This window comes from Aphelocoma coerulescens, chromosome 2, assembly GCF_041296385.1.
Source record: "Aphelocoma coerulescens isolate FSJ_1873_10779 chromosome 2, UR_Acoe_1.0, whole genome shotgun sequence".
NCBI classification, from domain to species: domain Eukaryota; kingdom Metazoa; phylum Chordata; class Aves; order Passeriformes; family Corvidae; genus Aphelocoma; species Aphelocoma coerulescens.
This window is the reverse complement of record NC_091015.1, coordinates 6,660,629-6,680,946: the sequence shown is the minus strand read 5'-3', so window position 1 is coordinate 6,680,946 and position 20,318 is coordinate 6,660,629. Positions and strand designations below refer to the sequence as shown.

The following is a 20,318-nucleotide window of genomic DNA, read 5'->3' as shown; positions in this document are numbered from 1 at the left end:
GGCTCCACCCCGCGCTCCCGGGGGGCCGAGCCGCGCAGGCGCAGAGGGCGCGGCCGAGCGGGGGCGCTGCGGGGCGGCGGCGGCGGGCGCGGAGCCGCGAGGGCCGCCATGGGTGACGCGTTCGGCGGGGCGGAGTCGGGCACGCAGGTGAGGCGCGGCCCCCGCCCTGCTCCCCTCAGCCCCCGGCCCGGCAACACGGGCGGGGAGAGCTGGGCGAGGCCGCAGTCGCGGGGGAAGAGGCGCGCCGAGCCTCCCTCCGTCACCGCCACGGGGCGGGCGCGGGAGAGCCCCCTCGGGGCCTCCTGAAGGGGCGGTGTGGGAGGGACGGAGGGAGTTCCACCCCCCCGAAACGCCGCGGAGGCTTTCTCCGTGGGTTTCCTGCGGATCCCGGAGGCATCAGGGGCCCGTGGGTCCCTGTCGGGATGCGGGTGGGCTCCTGCCCTGGGCGCTTCTTGCAGCACGGGGGGAGCTTGCTTGATTTGTCTCGGTAATTGTTTTATAAATACTTCCTTCGCGCTCCCTTCCCAAGTGTTGGAGGGGATGCCTAAAGGAAAATACTTGTGAGGAAGGTTTGATTTAAAGGTTCGGACTATTATCATCTTAGAGGTCTCTTCTGACTTTGCGATTCTGTAAATAAACAGTACGTAATGTGGAATTGCTTTCCTCCTCTTTAGGAGAAAAGAGGTTTGAGTTTCCGAGTTTTGTTGTGTTGTTTTATTAGGGTTTTTGTCCCTTCTGGGTGGTTTATTTGTTAGAAACTTCCACTTGCAATCAGCAACTTAATTGCGTGGAGGTTGTGTGGAACTGTACGAGAATATGCTGAATAGTTCACATAAAACAGATATGTGTGATAAAATTTATTTGTTGTTAAAGCTCTGCGTGGCTTTTAGGGGGACTTGAGCTTTTAAGCCCTTTTGGCACTTAAAAAAAATTAGTACCAGATGTCCACTATCAGCAAATAGACATGAATTAAGGGCATGAGATGTACTGTGTGTCCAAGGGGTAAATGCATTTATTTGTCCACATGAGTAGTGCCAACAGGGAATGCACATGGCATCAACTGCTTGCAGTGGATGGATATCCAACCTGGAACAAGGGAGGAGTTGACAACCAATGGGTTAAGAGAGGTCAATGAATGAATACAGTGTCTGGAAAAAAAATTGTAAAAGCGCCTGAAACAGAAAACACTTAATTTAAAACAATACTTCCTCAAATAGCTTCATGCATAAAGTCAGATTTTACTGAGTTACACTGAGACCACAGTGTTGTACTTTTATTATTGAATGTAATTAATACAACAGATTAGAACTTCTTGCAAAACAGCTTATATCACAATAAAAGTGATGACAAATAGCTTGCATATGTCTTCATGCCCAAAATTTACAAAAGTTCAGTCAGAGCGGTTATAGTGGTTGAAAATTAAATTTTGTCTAGTACTTGAGATAGGTTTGTATATGTAAATAGCCTGTAGGTTAGCTCACAGCCTCTAACAGAACTGGAGTATTTAATTTGAATTTCTTTAACATTTTAATGAAGTAATCTCTCATTCCTGACAAGACCTACATGTGTGCTTCCACTGATGCCCAGCTCTCTTGAACCCAACAGAGTATGAGCACATCTTGCATTAGTCAGTGGAACTGTCCATATGCGTATTTGTTTATAAAAAGGATGATAAATTATAAAAGGCATAGTTAAAATATTTGAGTCCCATCAGCATTGCAATTAATGACATTTAACCCAGCTGCTGCTGAACTTTCGCTGTACAGCTTGTTCTCTACGTGTAACTGCACATCTGTGCAGTTTCTTGCTGGCATAATTACATTTTCAAAGAACACCTAAGAATGAGGACCTACAACTAGCAGGTTGCTAAAAGGTGGTGTTTTCTGTAAAAGAAGATAACGAGAGCCTTATGGAGGAAGAAATGAGCACCTACAGTTCAATTATAGAATCTGAAGTCTGTAATACGGGATTTGAAATGGACTTAGGGTTTTTTCCAAACCTCTTCCCACTCCAAGGTTCTCTCCAGTGGTGCTGTACTGCTGTATTCTGTACATTGTCTGTGACAAAGCTTGGGACACCTGACATTCACCTTTCAGATTTCCCTTCACATGCTGTAGATTTCTCCCCCTCTCATTTTCCAGAAGAACGTGTGAGAAGGCAAAATGGAAATGCCTCCCCTGGAACAGAGCCAAGGTGGCTCTTGCTCCATTTGGAACAGCCCATGTTGTCCCTGTCTGTAATGTGGGCAGAGGGGAGGGATGCCTGTGTAGTGTCTCATCTCATCTTTGATTCCATCACTTCTGCTGCAGTGTGGACAAACCTTTGTGAGAGTTGAAGGAAAATTGTTGGCTGTTTCTGCCAGGAACCCCGTGGCTCCCAGCATGGCACTAATGAGGCAAGTGCCTTTGGAGATTCTGCTTCAGAACTCGGAAGTAAATACAAGCTTGATAAAAACACAGGTGCGCTATCATCAGCAAATTACCATAAATTACCTACATGAGCAGTGCTCAGAGAAAGCACCTGTAGTTATTTAAAATTAATATATAAACTTGTCATTTAAATAACTGCAGATTCATATTTAAACGATAGCAATCAATCTACTGTGTGTTTCCAAAGCTCTCACAGTAAACTTAAAGAGTTGATAGTCTAAGAGGAGACAGCAGCTCATGGTTTCCACAAAAAACTAACTGCAGAGGATGTATTTATTAATGTACAAGTTAATTTAGAAGCAGGAGGCTGCAGAAATGTGTTTAGGCCAGCAATAGCTGTGACTGCTGGCCCCAGCAGCACCCGTCATTGAGCCCCTGTTATCCCTGAGTGCCACAGTGGTGCTTCCTCTGCTAAGAAGTGAAGAGCATCAGAAAGCAGCAGCCTGTGGTGGTTTTCCTCTTTCTCTCAACTTCCACTGCCAACGAAGAGGTGAGAGATTTGTGGTCCCTCCCCTTGCTGGGGGCCAGGGCCAGGCCCTGGCAGCTGCTTGCACAGAAGAGCTGCACATGTAGGGTGTGCCAAGGCCCTCTTGGTAGTTGAGAGCTGCTGGTTTATGTGCCCCAAGTTACGTTCCTGTATTCTTGTGTACATATGTCCATCTGGATTTTTGCTTTGTCCAGATCATGAAACCCTGCTGGTTTCCAAGAGTTCACTCTGTGTTTTCTGTGCTGCACAAATGTGTGAAGTGTAACGGGAGGATCTGCTGATCCAGAGCAAAGTCAATTCAAGTGTTACTCTGGCCCTTCAGAGGACAAGTCAGAAAACTCTCCTGGATACGTGTGAAGAGGCCAAGGCAAACACACTGACATTTTGTTAATGGAAGGGACTCTTAAAATGTCAATGGTAATGTCACACTTAGATTCCCATTGTGACCACTTATTTTACTGTTTAAGGCAAACACACACACACACAACTGTTCAAAGAACTTTTAAGACAATTCAGAGCAAATGTTGCTCATGGATGTAGCAAGGAGGAAAGCAAGAGAAGGCAGCAGTTGTTTGAAGGTGTGTGCTCACTGCTCATTTGGTCTTGAGGATGGGATAAAACTGAACAGGATTTGTTTTGTTCAGATCTTTAAATGACAGCTGGGTGCCTTGGAGAAGGTAGTATTTGGCACCAGGGTACGTGCTCTGGTGACACTGAGCATCCCAATAATGTCCTTTCCCATGTGTGCTAATACATGTAGGGAATAACAGCTCTAGTACCGGGGAAAATGTTCATTCTTGCTTTACACAGTGTGCCAGAACTACTAATAACACAGGTTTTGTGAATACCTCTCTACTTGCTATGCAAATACCTCTCAATTTAAGAAACTGTCTGTGATCTTTGAACTAATTAGTTGTACAATGGACTTAGTTTACAAGGGGCTTTGGAGAACTTGCTTAACAAATTCAAGCTTGCTTTAGAAAGGTTCTTGCAGAGCCACTGGTGACTAATGACTTTTGAACATCCTTAATCCATACTCTGTTTGAACGAGTAACTATGATATAGTAGGATTGTAGCCCAGAGGAGTCCTGTGTAACTTTTCAGGTGAAATGCACATGGTTTTACTTATAAATGCTCAGAGAGGCTGACTCGAGGGATTGATGATGGGTAAGGTTTCACATCTCAGCCAGTATTTTTTTTGGAGGTGATGGTTGTTACAAATGATGTTCTTTCCCTTTTTTCTTTGGAATGGGCAGCACTGCTGTGTACCGGAGGCAGTTCCTCTCAGTAATGTACATGAGCAGCCTTTGCTTTTTAAGCTTTACTTTTCCTCATATATCCAGTCCTCATTGCCACTGAATCTGTGTGCTCATTGTTTTTAAGGCTAGAACCTTCTGTTGCTGTAGTACAGACTATACATTTCCATATGTATTTATGAAAACATCTTTAAAATCAGGCTAATCTCTTGATAGGACTGTCATGGAAAACTGTCAGTTTTTAGAATCCTTTAAATTTGTTTCCCAAGGTCCATTATTTTCAGTTAACAGCATGGCTCTTTATCTTTTCTTTAAAAGCTGCTTGCACGACTTGAGGGCAGAAGTTCTCTGAAGAATCTTGAACCTTATCTGTTTGCTGAGGAAGGATCTCCTGTCCATGGTAAAAATGTCTTTATCCCACTAATCGAAAAATGTCCATGTAAAAGTATTCTCAGAGCAATGTAACAGAGATACGTATACAAGTAAATTATTTTGTCCTAGATCAGAGTTTTAATTGTTGATGTAGCTATGCAAACTAGATAAAATGGAATAATACGAAGTGACCATTCCAAACATTGTTTAATAGGCCTTAAAATCTACTTTATGCATATCAAAACACAGGTGTGAGTAAATACCAAGCACGTTGGTCAGTGTCTAATAGTTCTACAGCAATTTGTTCTAGAGTCTGTCATTAAACCTCTTTGTTTGTTTTTTTTTAATCAGTGGTCTAGACAACCACCACAAAGTCATAACTGCAGAAATTTGCAAAGAACGTGAGGTTCAGTAAATAGCAAAGAGTTCAGTGATATGGAGTTGTCTGGGTAAGTTAGGGTAAGGGGCACGAGCAAACAGTATTTTTCAATAAAGCCAAGTAATCGGTCTTGGCCTGAAAAATCCTAATTATACTTAGATAGAACTTCATAAACAATTCCATTATGGAAATAGGTACTAATTAGTTGAATGAGTTCACAATGTCAGGATCAACATGGCTCATAGAGACCTTCAGTGATTGAACCTGAATTTAAGATTGGAGCAATCAGGTAACCTCCCAATGACACCAAGAAATTTTAAGATCAAGGCTGGATATTTTAATGAAAGAAATTACTGAACTAAACAGAAATTAACACACTATTCAGGAAGTCAGACTAATTTTCCAGATTGTGTGAAATTTCATTATTTCACAATGGAAGAGAGAACTCTGATTACAGAAGACTAAAAATGTATATGAAAATAGGCATATGAGTGGCAAACTGTAAGGATCAACTGGTGAGGTACTGCTGTTGTGGAATTTATGTATGAGTGAGTGGATTTCATAGGGCAAGGATAGGGCTTCAGTGGTTAGCAGCACGCTTATCTACACTTTTAATCCCCACAAATACGGAAGGTTCAGAAGAAATAGCATAAAAAGCAATAAAAAGAATCAGGATAATTGGATGAGAGATGATGCTTAGTCTACAAATGCAGTCACTGTGAGACTCTTTGTGTATTGTTTTGCAGCACTCGAGAATGCATGTGGGCTTTAGCAGTACATGATTCCTGCCCTGGAAGTTTCCAATGTGACACAACAAAGATAAAGGGTGGAGAAATACTGCTAAAGCCAGTGCAAGCAGAGCATAGAGGAATATTTAAGTACTCTCAATTCTGAATGGCTGCGTTACTCACAAGAAGAATTAAGGGCCAGGAGTGAAATTGGTGTATGCTTCACAGGGCTCTCAAATTCTTAATCTTTCAGAAGATGAGATATTACTGTATTTTTTTCAAAACATAAATATAAAATGCTGATCTTTTAGTCTGGATGTTTGGTATTTTTTAGTCAACTTTACGCACAAGAAACAAATGTTTGAGACTAAACTGGTTATGTGCTGGTCAAACAGACTTTAAGAAGTTTTCTTGGGGATCACTAACTGCCCTTGCTGCAGTCCATAGCATTACATAATTTTATGTCAAATTATCTCCTTTGCTCTTAAAGCTTTATAGGTTGTTCATGTCTGTCCAAAGAGTGTTCCAGAACCTCAGTTCTAAGATGGCTGAAAACCTTGTAAAATTCATCACTGGTGCCAAAGAGTGCCAACAGATCATTGAGCTTTTGAAGCCCGTGTATTTTTCTTCTGCTTTCAACAAATGGTATCAATTATTACCCATATTGGTCATGCTTTTTGGCTGACATTAATGAAGCTGCCTAACATTTTAGCACAGCTCTTTAGCTGTAAATATATAAATGGACTTCACCTTTTATTACATTTTTGCTTTGTCTTTTAATACCACAGTATTCATGTGAGCCCGTGTGTTATTTTGTTGTGTGTTCTCATTATTCAGTCTGAAATCCCTGTTGAAGGCCTACCTCTCCCTTTGTCATGAACTTGACTTTTAGTGTGTCACTGTGGAATTCTGTAATATGTTGCCCATGAAGTCCATACTGAACAGTGCTTCATCTAAAATGCTGTGATTAAAGCAATGCAAAGACCTAAATTATTCTTTTTTTCTGATGGTATTTAAACCCAACAAATACATGAAGTTTCAATAAACTATCCAAAGGTTACATTTTAGTTAAGTGTTCATGACTTGCGTGTCAGGGTACTGTAAAATAGGGAGAGGTAATATAGGTATTAATGTGATAGTCTAACCACTGCTTCTAATTATGATGGACTTGCATATTTAAGAACACATAAGTACATTAATTACATACCATTTAAGCTCTTCTGGAATGGAGCAAAAGTGACACAAGCATTAAATAACCTTCCACTATTGCCAGTCATATTTCCCCTGTGCCACTGGCATGAAGGTGTGGGTGTCAGTGCAAGGCTCTGATGTTCAGCAATAGCATGACACCCAGCATTAACTTGGAATAAATATTAGGCCTTTCAACTTCACTTATAAATGGTATAAATATTAGTGACAGCTTCTGCGCAAAATGACCAGCCCAGGAACTTCAAGGTAGCCTACAATGTGAAACACACAAAGTTATTGCTGAGTATTCCAACAGCTTGTTTGTATCTGCAGTGTCAGAAAATAGTTTAACCAGCATTTGCTGGTGGATTGATTACAGACGAAAATAAAGTTCTTCTCTTTCAAAAGATAACACCAAATTGGTGACCAGGACTGAGCACAATGTTGCAGTTAAAAATATGTTAATCTTACATAAATATTTACATTTCTGCAGCATCATTTAGTTTAGCATTCATAGCAGGACTATTGTTCTCTTTAGTCTGTCCATAATGGGCCAATTCAAGCTGCCCTGAGCCAGGCAATGTGTTGGGGGACTCCTTAAAACCTACTTCTTGAATTCACCAGTGCTCAATTTCATGTGAAATCACTCTGCTCATCCATCTCCATCTGTTAAATCTTCACAAACTTAAGTCTTTATTAACCCAATTAGTTTGTCTTCTGCCTGTTTTGCCAAGCTAATGGAACATTCATCTAGTGATATGTTTAACATCTGCCAACACTAATTCTAATAGAAAAAATTCCCATTAACTTTCTCCTATGTTAAAATGTCTGTCCCTCTGAGGCTGTTCTCATCCTGTGACAGTATCTTTTTACTAATCCTCCTTTCAAAGTTGTTTTGACATTAATGGATGATGCTAGTCCTGATCACTCAGTTTCTTCTGTGACCTATTGTCAGGGTGTCAGAGGCTTCTTGAAAACGTTGCTGGCCTCCCTTCCTCCTTTGCTGTGTCATGGTTTGTTCTCTCTGATCCACAGAAATGAATTTCCCCTCTTATCTTACTGTAACAGCCTGGTTGCTAATTCAATGAAACCCTACATTTATAGATGTTGCTATAAATGGCTCCTGTTTTGCACCCGTTCTTCTTGTGGGCAGCCTCTTGGATAATCAGGAAGGCACAGAAATCCCCAGCTCTCTTGAGGTTTTCTTGCAGTCCAAGCTGTTAATGTTTTCAGAGTAACTCAAGTGTCTTGGTCAAACTACAAGGCAGCTGTGTATCTCTTTCAGCAGTGTTGAACAAACTCTGAGGGGTGCTTGGCTGTCTTACTGTTAACATCCATAAACCACCACCACAAAAACCTCTGAGAATGATTTTTGTCATTCAACTTAGAATTTTTACTTTAAGAAGTTTTATTAGTTCTGCCAATAAAAAAACCTCATCCAGTGTTATTCTCCAGCACACAGATACCCTGCTAGAACATCTTCAAATGGTAAAAGTGAAGCATTTATTTCCCAGAATAATTTTTGAATCAAACAGGTCATATTTTGCTGTAAAGGCAGGTGAAGCAGTCTGTATTGCCTGTTGGGCCCACTCAATTACTGGTCTGGATTCAGAAATGCCAGTCAGGGTGGCAGAAGTTTTGTGCCACAGCCAGTGACAAAAGATACACTTTGTTCCTTAACAAGAGCTGCCTTACGCAATTGTTCTAAAATGTTTCAAGAGACAAAATATGAGGGAATGACCTACCCAGCACATTTAGGAGGAGTTCTTCCAAGCTGGTATCTCACCCTGCCAGGGTGTGGTTATGTCTCTGGCACAGGCTGTGTGACAGCAGAGCCACTGGCTGCAAGTGTCAGAGTTGGACACTGCGACCTCTGGACAGGAAGAGAAAATAAAAACTTATGTCCCAGGAAATGTAGTCATCTTTCCTCTCAGAAGTGAGGGGGGCATTCAGAACAGCTTAGTAAGGGCTTGGGAGGCAATCAAGCTTTTTAATAAATTTCCAAGTATCAGAAATTCATAGAAATAGTATTTCTGGGTGTCACTGAAATGGACAGACTTGTCACATCAGGTGTAAATTGCTTTTAACACTTGCAAAAGGAGAAGAGCTTGGTTTCTTCCCTACCATCCTCCTCCCCGCAATCCCAAGCTTGACATTATAGGCACCTGTGAATGAGGACATCCTCTGAAAGTTGAGCAGTGACTTGAAAAACCCCGTTAACTCAGGCAGGCACGAACATGTTTAAGGAAAGTTGCAGTTAATTCTCTACTCTCGCATCCCCCTATGGAAAGCTGTAACGCCATTTGCACTTGCCAAGGCCGTGGAAATCTCTTACCTTCCTACAATTACAGTTGTGTGATTGTCCTTACTGTGTGTATTTACCCTTCTGCCTGAAATCCAAAATGTCATAAATAAATAATCCAGTTCCCCAAATTAGAAATGTATAAAGAGCAGCTTATAAATCAACTTTTTTTAGAGTCTTGCTCTGATACAAGAAATCAGAAGACTTTGGATAAGGCTTTAGAGTATCTTGCATTCACATTCAACAAAAAAACTGGTTTCCTAATGAAGCGTAGTGCTGTTTTTAATTAACATTTTAAATTTTTATGATATGTATTTTATGACCCACATGGATGAGGTAATTAGGCTGAATCCTTTTATGAAACGAGATCCTTTGCTTCAGACAGAGGCATTGCCTGGAGTTGAAGGAATCCCTGAGTCTCCCTTATCAAAAGAGGCAGTTTCACATTATCACCACAGTAGAATAAAAGTGCTAAATAAACTTAGTGGTGTTCTCTTCACCAGTCACAGACTCCTCTAGGAATCTTGTGACATGCAGCATGTGACATCTATGTGACATGACCTCTAATATGTCAGATTTTTTTTGTTTTGTCCTCTAATTTTATTTCTTAATTGTGTGTGCATAATGTAGATGGTTTCTTAGCCACTTTTGTGGAGCAGCTTCCTCTTCTGCCTTCATCTGCCTGTAGTGATACAGATGAAATCCAGTTGTCAACCTTTTATTGATAGAAGTCTCCTAGATGCTGCTGGCAGAGGTTTTCTACTTTTGGTCACAGCTGATTAACTTCACTTTAGAGGCCTTTCTTGAAAATTGAAATACCTCTTGGTAGATGCTAACCAGGATTTAAATGGTTTTTTTTTAATATCAAACTCTCTAAAATGCATTTTTCAGTTTATGGAATAGTGAGTGTTGGTTCAGAAAACACTGAAAACTGACACTGGGCTGTAAATGCTCTTACCTGACAACATGCTGCTTTGTTTTTGAACAGGAGATGTTATTGAATTCCATGGCCCAGAAGGGACAGGAAAAACAGAAATGCTTTATCACCTAATAGCTCGCTGCGTCATTCCCAAAGCAGAAGGAGGACTGGAAGTAGAAGTCATGTTTGTTGACACAGATTACCATTTCGATATGCTCCGGCTGGTCACTGTTCTTGAGAACAGACTGGCACAAGGGACAGAAGAAACGATAAAGCAATGCCTGGGAAGGCTTTTCCTTGTGAGCTGCAATAGTAGCACTCAGTTACTCCTCACTCTCTACTCTCTAGAAAACCTGTTCTGCGCTCACCCCTCGCTCTGTGTTTTGCTCTTAGACAGTTTATCAGCTTTTTATTGGATAGACAGAAGCAACGGAGGGGAGAGTCTTACCTTGCAGGAGATGAACCTGAAGAAATGTGCTAACTTCCTTGAAAAGCTTGTGACACAGCACCACTTGATCCTCTTTGCAACAACACAGACACTAATGCAGAAATCTGCAAGCTCTGCAGAAAGCTTTTTACCTTTAAAAATTCCACATGAAACTGATACAGACTACAGACCATATCTCTGTAAATCATGGCAGCAAATGGTAACCCACAGGATATTTTTCTCTAAGCAGTGTAATTCTGGCAACAGCAAAGGTTTTACTGTAGTTTCTTGCCACCTCAAAAGAAGCCAGATAGTAAAACGTTCATTTAGTGTTGCAGAATGTGGAGTTCAGTTTTAACATCAGTTTATTTGGTAAACAGTTAGCAAATCCTGGTGCTTAAGGCCTGATTAGGTCTAAGTAGCTTTTAGTAACTTTTCAACTAGCTGGTTGTTGCTGGGTGATTAATAATTGCTGTCACCATTTTCTTAAAATTCATTGAAGGGTGGGGAATGGTAAAAGTTTTGAATTACTTCAGCAGTTCAGTCCAAACTATAGAGGAATGTTGACATTACTTGTTTGTGCCTAATCAAGAAAATGGTAACCAAAGACACATTAAACTTATGGTATCCTTCAGCAATCTAACCGATGTGGCCAAGTGCCTGTTGGAATTTCTGAGTCTTGCTGCTTTACACTCCTCCTCTTCCACACTCCAGAAGTAGGAGTCTGCTTGTCTGTGGCAGAGGTTGCAAAAAGGCCAGAGTTCACTCCTTATAAACATTGGCCTTGGTTTATTCCCTGTAGCCTTGGGCATAAGAAATGCAGTCACGATTTTGCCTGAAGAAGAGAATTCATTTTCACAGCCTATTAAATAGTGGTGATCCTGACTGTGCTGCTTCTCCAAGCTCTCAACCTCTCCATTTACATTAGCAAGTGCTCAGAGGAGCAGGGATTGCAGGTGTTCTGACCCTTACAAACAGCTGGCATTGAAGAATCTTCCATCTTTTAAAGAAATACAGGCCTGATTTTGATAACTGAAGGAAAAGTAAAGAGCCAGTTCAGGATATGTGTGAGTTTGTGCTGCATGCAGCAAACAGTTTAGTTTTTGAAAATAATCAAGTGCAAATTAGGGGATGTTTTGGGAGTGGAGGTTGGGTTTTTTTTGTTGTTAGGCGTTTTTTTTTAATGATGCACAGACTTTTTTTTCTCTGCTGTCCCTCATTATTCCTTCCCACTTCTTTCCCTTCCCCACTCTCTCTAAGAAATCAAGGAATGCCATGCCTCTGGTCTTTACCAATATGTATTTGCCACATGTAGAACATTTGTGTGCAGGATTTGGCATGCACATGTTGCAATTCTGGCAAAGAAGATTCAGAACTTATGAGAAATGCCCTACAGTTCTGGCAAAGAACACCACATTATTTATGAACCCAGAAGTGCCCTTTGAAAGCTTCAAAGTGCTTTACAAGAAAGAAAATTGCACGCAGTACATTATTTAATACAAAAACTTACATTAGCTTACAAATTCAAATTACTCAAACAAGGGGAAAATATTTCTCACAGTGATGTTTGTTCAGTCATGTTGCACAGCACGTTTTATAGTTTAGATTGAAGAGATTATTAACAAAAATGCATATTAAGAAGAAGTATCTAGCTCAGTATCTTTTTGAGGAAGATGCCTAAAAACCACTGTTGTGAGACACCTTTGAATTTCCTGACTTCTGAAGCAGCTTTTTCAAGCTGAATGTATGTCTGGAATCACAGCTGTGTATAGTTCTGTTACCCTCTTGGGTTCCACCGTGTCTGTTCACCATAAGTTCAGTTTAATTATTCTTTCTACGGGAAAACTTCCTTTTTTCCCCTTCTCATTTTAAACCTTCCATCTGATTGCTTCTTCATGCCATCAGTTCTTTGATACATGAGTGAACTTTGCCTTTTCGACATCTCCCCAGAGCTGATGATTTTATAGAATGTAATTTCATTTGTGCTTTTTAATGCATCAGCACCAATATGTATTTTATTTGAAAACCTGCATAAGTACACAAATCCATGAAAAAACATACAACAACCATTCAGCCTAGCGGACCCAAGTTAGATGGTTTACCATGAGTAGACATTTCCACTACAAATAATCATAAAGGGCATTATTGATTTTTTTGTAAAAAATAATGGGAAAATTCAAGTAGAACTAGAGCACTTTAAAATCTGAAAATTCTAGGACTATGTTATTTCTACTAGAAAAAAAAAGAAACCAGCCCCGCTTTCCATTTGGAGACTACATCTCCACTGATGATTAACTTCTTCATAAAATCATACTTGCTAAAGAATATGCTTGAGAGAAAAAAACAATGGCTATGTTCTGGCATTCCCGTCTGGAAAAAAAGCTTTTATATTATTCACAATGTATTTTGTATTTTGCATTGTACTATTACAGAAATGCCTAAACTAAAATGAAGCCAAAGTTCTGGTTGATCAAAAAGAGCACCTCAGGAAATTTTGAAATTTCCCAGTTTTATTTTTACTTTGAATGCAGACAGATTTTTTTAATTCTCTGGTAATTGTAATATTCATGCTCTGCACATTTGTTTTAGCTGTATAGCAAGCCTGGATTTCTGAAGTGCTGAGCATCTGCATATCTCTGTAATACTGCAGGAGGGATAGGCAGTGCATAATCTGGGAGTGCACTGACCTCATCCTCTGCCAAAATTATGCCATTTGGAAAAATGAACCTTTAGGATACAAGTCTCAGAAAGATGCACTGATAAAGAACCTGGGAAGCAGCAATTTTGTTTGTAATGCTCTGTGAGTTAAAAATGGGGTTTGCCATTTCTTCAGTGGAGAATTTTTGCAAAATTTTGTACCGATCGTAGTTAGTGGAGACTGCAATTGATCCTTGTGAGCCAGGAACAGCGTATGAAATGTGGCATTGTACCTGGAATACTCTGTTTAATGCAGATTCTCCTCTTTCACCTAGACCTGAGGTACCGCCCCGTCTCCAGCCCAGTGTCTCACCTGGGGTGCCCTGAGCTGCTGCAGCTCAGTCTCCCGGGCAGGAAGCACATTTCGGGTTAGTACATCTGTGCTAAATCAGCCCTGCAGAAGAGCATGGAATGCTTGTATTCCTGAACTCTGATTTAGACAGGTATTTCTTATAAATGAAAATCCTTTCATGTCAGTGCCATTGTTCTTCAGCTCAGGGTGGTATTATTAAGGCTTTTGTAGGCACAGGAACTTTTTACATTCCTTAGAATTTTTGTTTGTTGCTTCATATGCAACATGGAATTAAAGCAGCAAGCTTGAAGTAAAGAGGAACTAGTTCACCCTTTCCTCCATCCTTTTCATAATGAGAGAGCTTCTTAGCAAAACCAAATTAAGGTATTTTGCAGGTTTTATATTTATTTTCAACTAAACTAATATTTCTATGGACACATGGAAAGAAAATGTTGAGTTTTATATTCAGTTAAAAGTTCTTTGTATTCCTAGACTTTGTATAGAGCAAATAAAATACAAATAAGAGTTTGCTTGGTTTAAAAACTTTGTACTTGCACATAAAATTCAAGTTTCCTTTTTCTTCTATAACTAATCTCAGAAACTTAATTTTCCCTGGAGTTTGGAAATGGCAGAAGATAAATGTTCTCTTGTGGAAACATATACCTGCAGTTGTATTTTTGCTGGAGAGTAATGGACAAAGGAAGAAGAAATAACCACTTTGACGGCAGCTGTACGGCAGGTTTGGACTGTGTCTGAAGAGGAACATGACTTTTTACTTTTCTGTGGCTGCTCTAATAAAATGTCTCTTGAACCTCTTTATTCAACTGTACTTTTGATATGCAGATACCACACTGGGGCAATGGGCAATGTCATTTTGCCATCACCAAGGCCAAACTTACCACCCATCTCAGGAGAAAGCTGGGCCACAGCACCAAACTCCAGCTGGTGTAGGAAGTTGCAGTGAATTCTCACCTGTATAAAAGCTGCAGACAAGTGCAAGGTGTCCAACAATTACAGAGTAACACAGGAGCCATGTGTTTCAGAAAGGGGGAAACACTGGAAGGACTTGGAAGATTTTGGCAATGGAAAAAATTTTCAGACAGGGAAAGGAGCATCAGTACAATGGATGTGCATGATCTGGATGGAGAACTGATGCCCTGCAGCAGTCTCTGAAATCAAAGGTCTGGCCATCCCTCTGTGTGAGAGAAGACAGCAGAGTGGCACTGGGCTATGAATAACGTGGAATGCAACAAAAGGGCCCATGAACTGTTCGCTGATGTGTCTAGTATGGTAACGCTTTCAAAGAGAAGGTTGACTAGAGATGACCTGCAGGTAGTTCCCACCTGGCCATATGGATTCCACTGTATAAATGCTTTATAGCTTATTTATAATGAGAATATAAAGCCCTGCTTTTCTGGACCCAGGAGGAATTAAATGTAAAAACAGACTTCTTCTTTTATGTTGGGGGTTTTTTCCCTCCAGCTCTAGGCACCTTCCCAACAGTCAGCACTTAGCTCCAAAGCACTCTTGCAGCTTTCTGTGGCAGGACCAATCTTCACTGAAAGTGAGTCGTTTTCTCCTTTGCTGAGAGTTTATGTACACTCTTTATTACCAGCACAGACTGGGCTACCCAGATAGGGAAGCTTGAACCTGTGTGACACGTCAGTGTAGCTGGTAAATAGCTGTGGAGGCTTGATTCTGCTGGCAGTCAGGAGTAAATTCGCATTAGAGTAGATGATTTTGAAGAAACAGGGCTGTGACTTCCTTTTGGAAAAGCCTGGCACTCTTCCCTGTGCTTTCCCACCCTGCTTTGCATCCTGCCCCAGCCAGCTGGTCGTTGTACCTGTGTGGGCCTCAGCGCCCCAGGATAGCGGTGACAAGATGTCACCGCCTTGCCAAATGCTGGTGAACAGCCATGTTTGGATCTTGGCACTCATTCTGCAGGAGCTGGCACAACCACTAGAGTTAATTTAAACCTTTTGCCAGGCTTCTTTCTCATACATCTCACTGGGCCTGTGCTAAAGACCTCCTAGCCGTGGGGGAGATAGGAAAGAGAAGAAATCTTGGGGTTTGAGTATAAGAGAGACGAGATTTTACGCCATTGCTCCAAAAAGAGGCCAGACAAGGCTGTGAGGTTCCTGCAGTGGCAGACAGAAGTCAAGGCCTCAAAGGTGGCTTGGCAAAGGTCAAGGAACAGACTCTCTCCATCTCCTGTGATGGGATGAACAGGAATTTTGACTTAAGAATATCTGCACACTCTCACACTGCTGATAGAGAAGACCATGCTGTGGTGGGCAGTGCTGTCTCTGAGGCACATCTCAGACTCCCATCACTGACAATTCTGTCTCGATCCCACTATCTATAAGGAGGGAAGTGAGAGGGGAAGGGGTTGAGAAGAGGGGAGGCTGTTTGGGAAATTCCTCAAGGCTTTGCTAAAGTATGGGAAACAGAAGAGCCATTTGGTCATCAAAAGTTGGCAGGCAAAGGGCTCCATTTCTCTCCAGAGCCTGTAGAAAAATGCCCATAGTAGCAAAGAATGTCTTAGCTGGAAACAGCACACTCTAAAAACGTCAGGGGGGTTTCAGGAGAAAGAAGTTTCTTCCTTGAAGAGGAAAACCTGGCTGGAGAGGAGACACCACCAGAGCTGCTGTTTCGTTCCTCCAAATTCCTGTCAACATGCCCTGGTGGAACAGCTCATACTGCCACTGGAAGCTCCTGTCACAGCTCCTTCTAGCTGGAAATGGGACACAGTTCAACCCCTTCTGGGAAGCAGGAAGCTGATGGCAGGCCACCGTGTCTCCACCCTGCTGAGCAGTCTTGCCCTTGATGAGGAGCATTCACTTAGAAGGTCATGGCTGAACTTTCCCTTATCCACTATTTTAATGCCTAAACTTAGTGGCTCTGCAGTGATACTACTGCCACTGCTTGCATTTCAATTACCATATGCATCAGTGGCACTTTTCTGACAATAAATCACATTTTGTGATTTATTTTATAAGGTGCTTGTATTTTCACCCATCAGAAAAAAATGATGCTTTAAAAAAAAATTATGAATCCCCTAAGCAAATGCTATAGACCAGTTGCATAGGCAGTGAAGTTACAGAAGCCAGTGGAGCCAGGAATTTGAATAGCTCATGTAGTTAAAGGAAAGGGCTCACTCACCATCTTTAAAATCCATGGAAGCATTCCAAATATGATTATTCTGCAATCCTGTTCACAACAAATCTTGCAGGCTGCCACTACATGCCCCTTCCCATTGATTGTATGGCCTGCACAAGCACTCTGAGCCTATTAAGCCTGAAGTCCCTGCTGCAGATAATATCTTAGACATTTCAGTCCCTTGAGCAGACACAAAAAAGTACTTACTAGCACAGTTGTCAATTTTGTGGAAATGTCCTGTGGGATTCCATAAGTCCATATCCTAACAACTGGCTGAGCTCTTTCCTTCACTCCCGCAGGTGTGGTTAAATCAAGGAGCAGTCAGTGCTAGTTGGAGGCAGGCAGGCCTCAGCTGCCTGGTGCTTGCCAGAGAGTATCCATGATCCCCTGCTGGCTGCTGGATGCTCAGGAAAGATTCCATCTCCCACCACAGCAGAGGAGTCAGTGAGACCCCCTGGACTCAGAAGGGCAATCCTAATATGCCCGATTTTCACCATGCCACAGTAGCAAATCAGCCTTTCTCAGTGATGGAAAGGGGAATTCCTGACATTCTCAGGTCTTTGCTGGTTGCAGATCAGCTCACACCAGTGTCAGTAACTCACCCCTGTGACTGAGCACCACAGCACAGCCCAAAGGAGAATCACCTGGAGGCATGGGAGGTCCAGCATGGCTCCTGGACCAGGGCACTGCTCCTGGCATCCTTCCTGGCACAGGGAGAGCCGGCTCTGCTCCTCTCTAGAGCAGCACAATGCCTGCATGTGGTGCCAGTGACTCCCAATCACTGTCACGGAGTACAGACACCACTAAAGGAAACCCTTTCTCGCATTCTGATCAAATTCCATAGTTCTGCTCATGGCTCTGCTCTGGTGGGATCTTGTGCCTGTGTTTTGTGTTGTAGTCACTTCTGTTTTGTAAAGAAGCTCAAGTCATTTTCCTGCTCTGAATGAAGGACAGAGGTTGCATCCAGCAGTCTCAGTGACACTTTACCCAACCCTCATGGCAGTGCTGGCTATGAACCAAATATTAACAAGAAAGAGCAGCTTAATAGAGTGTCAAGATTACAAAACATGCTTTTCTTTTCATGTTGGTTTGGGTTTTATTCCTGCTTCTAATAACTCTTCTAGGAAACAAAATTTCCCAAAACTTCCTTTTCTGGTAAGACAGAGTATGTGTGGTATTCTACCCCAAAGGTAAGAAAAGGACATTCTCTGGGTTTATTTTTTGAACTAAAACTATACTCCAGTTTGGGCTGTGCATCCCTTAACAGTGTTGTTCCACTCATGGATTGATCAAAGATACCACAGACAATAGGAAAAGTAGGAGGGAGTGCTAGAACACAGAGCAGGCAGGATTGCAGACAGGTGTTTAAATGAATTCACTGGATATGAAGAAAATTCTGCAGGATCTGAAAGCCAAAAGTCAAACTTTGAACTATTCCTTCTGAATTTGCACTTTTACATGTACAGCACAGCTGAATTAGAGCCTGAAAATAATAAAAATGCAGACACAGAATAACAAGGCTGGTTTTCCAGATCTTTTGATCTTACAACCTGTTTTCTCCAAGAGCAAGGTTTAGCTCCTAGGAAAATAAAGGTGACACACAAAAAAGTGTTTTCTGTTAGGATAAGAAATTATCAAATACCAGTGCAAAAGTTCAAAACCTGCTGAATTCCCAGTATGTAAAATTGGTCCTGGCTACTCTCTGCTCTGGATGATTTCAATGTCACTGTTGTCCTGTCATTTATATGAAGCCAAAACCATTATTTTTGGGAAGCAGGTAGGCTTTCAGACTCTCCAAAAACAATTCAGTATAATTATGGGTTAGGATGTACTAACACTAAAATATTAATTCATACACAGACAAAAACATGTATTTAGCTGCCTCCAGAATTCTTGTGAACAACAGCAACACACAGAACAGAAGGCATTTCATCTTGCAAAGCCATCATGGCGCGAAAGAGGACATTCAAAGGCAATGGAGAAATCCTTTTGTCTGATGAAAACTGAATGGGAGGTACATTTTCTTACACTGTGGTCTCCTGCCCCAGATCTCCTCCCTGTCTGAAACACTGTGCCAAAGCTCAAGCAGTAAATCTGTCTTAGCCAAAAGAAGCCTGCTGGAAACCAGAATAAATACAAGTGGAAACTGGAATAGAGACTGGAGCCTCATCTCATTTTGGATTTGCCTTGTTTCCCCACAGCTTTCCTTCTAACCAGTTCATTGGTCTTGATATGCAAAAGCAAATCCAGATAATCCTAGGCAGGGTGACATTAGGTTTTGAATACAGAAGAAAAGAGAGGTCAGAGTGTAGTCTTGATACAAAGACCCAAACTCCCCCAATCCTGTGAAACTGCATAAAAGCCTTAAGTACTCCTGAATAAGGAATTGCTTTTTTGCAGACTTCTAGTTGATGGTCTTGTTCAAGTATTCATTTTTAATTCATCAAAGGAAACATAGAAGATGGTTGAGGATGTGACTTGCCCAGGCTTCTGCCATAAAACAACAAAATTTAAAGGTCTGTTTTAAGGTGGTTTAACAAACACAGGTCTAAAAGGCTTTGGGTATAGGGCAGCTTTGCCAAACAAGTGGTTTTGATAGTGCCATAGGCCGGGTTCATGTTGTTCTCCAACCACAAGTTCAAGTCTCAATATTGCTTATTTGCTGGAAGTTTGTGTAGCTGACATTCCCAAAGAGGCCATGGTAACTCCAGAACAACCTATAGATTTAAATGCTGATGACTACAGCATAACCTAGACAATAAACCTATCAAGAAAAACAATGTGAAGAAACAGCTACAGACATTAAAAATAGAAACATTTCCCGTGTGAATATTAAAAAAATAATTACAGGCTAATAGCTAACAGAATTCTTGCTAGCCCAGGGAAGCTACTCCTTGAATGAAAATTCATTACTTATGAACAGACTCAGGATATCTTGCCCACAACAGACTGCTCAAGTAATGTAGGTCCTTTTCATTTTTATCCATTCCCTTTGTCAGGCCCCAATGGAATTGTTTAAGTTGGACTTCGCACAGAAGCCACCAGCAGAAATGCACTGAGTGTGCTTCTCTGTTGGCAGGACTTGAGGTTGTCAACGCAGTGAAAGGATCTCAGCCACACAACCCAAGTTAAACTTGCCTCCTGCCAATCTGCCACATGCTAAATTCCAGTAAATTGCTTAATTAACGTTACGAATGCAAACTGCACTCCAGTCTGCTCTATAGGTAGCTGGAAACACCCTCGTACACAAGCAATGATGCTCTGTCCTTTAACAGTGTGGCCTACATTTATCTGTTCCTAAGAGCTCCTATGTTCACACCTCTTGTAAATTTTTCTATTCCATTGTACAGAAAGTATTTCTGGCTAACTATTTTGGTAGGCTCATTTATATTCCCTATTTCTAGAAAGGCTCATGCATATGTTTAATGCATGAATAGTTCCAGGGAAGTCAACGGGAAAATTTATACCTTTAAAGTTAAGGGTGTGCATACATCTTTACAAAGTGAAAATGGACTTTTCATCTACACCTCAAGGTTTCCTCCAGCTGTGTCTGCCAGAACATACATAACTGAACCAGACTTCAACACTAATCCTTTATTCCTCCACCTAGGAACTTGAAATCCACCATTAACTCTACAATCATTATATATGGCTCTCTTCCTTTTTCCTACTTCTTTCCCAAA

General features: G+C 41.4%; 1 protein-coding gene across 7 annotated transcripts; it reads left to right on the top strand.

Moving 5' to 3' along the window:
- The first annotated feature begins 65 nt into the window (after window positions 1-65).
- XRCC2 (X-ray repair cross complementing 2) lies at window positions 66-14,291 on the top strand. Of its 7 annotated transcripts, none has more exons than XR_011148929.1 (5): window positions 85-147; window positions 2,310-2,459; window positions 4,491-4,572; window positions 10,130-13,552; window positions 14,075-14,291. XR_011148929.1 is itself a non-coding variant. In XM_069006384.1 (5 exons), exons 1-5 carry the CDS (start codon window positions 109-111, stop codon window positions 14,080-14,082), a joined length of 372 nt encoding a protein of 123 aa, XP_068862485.1. In that variant the 5' UTR covers window positions 85-108; the 3' UTR covers window positions 14,083-14,291. The 7 variants fall into 7 exon arrangements, 5 of the variants coding, with proteins under 5 accessions (XP_068862483.1, XP_068862485.1, XP_068862484.1 ...); XR_011148930.1 differs by having other exon boundaries at window positions 10,130-13,627; XM_069006384.1 differs by having other exon boundaries at window positions 13,460-13,552.
- Window positions 14,292-20,318: the final 6,027 nt, after the last annotated feature.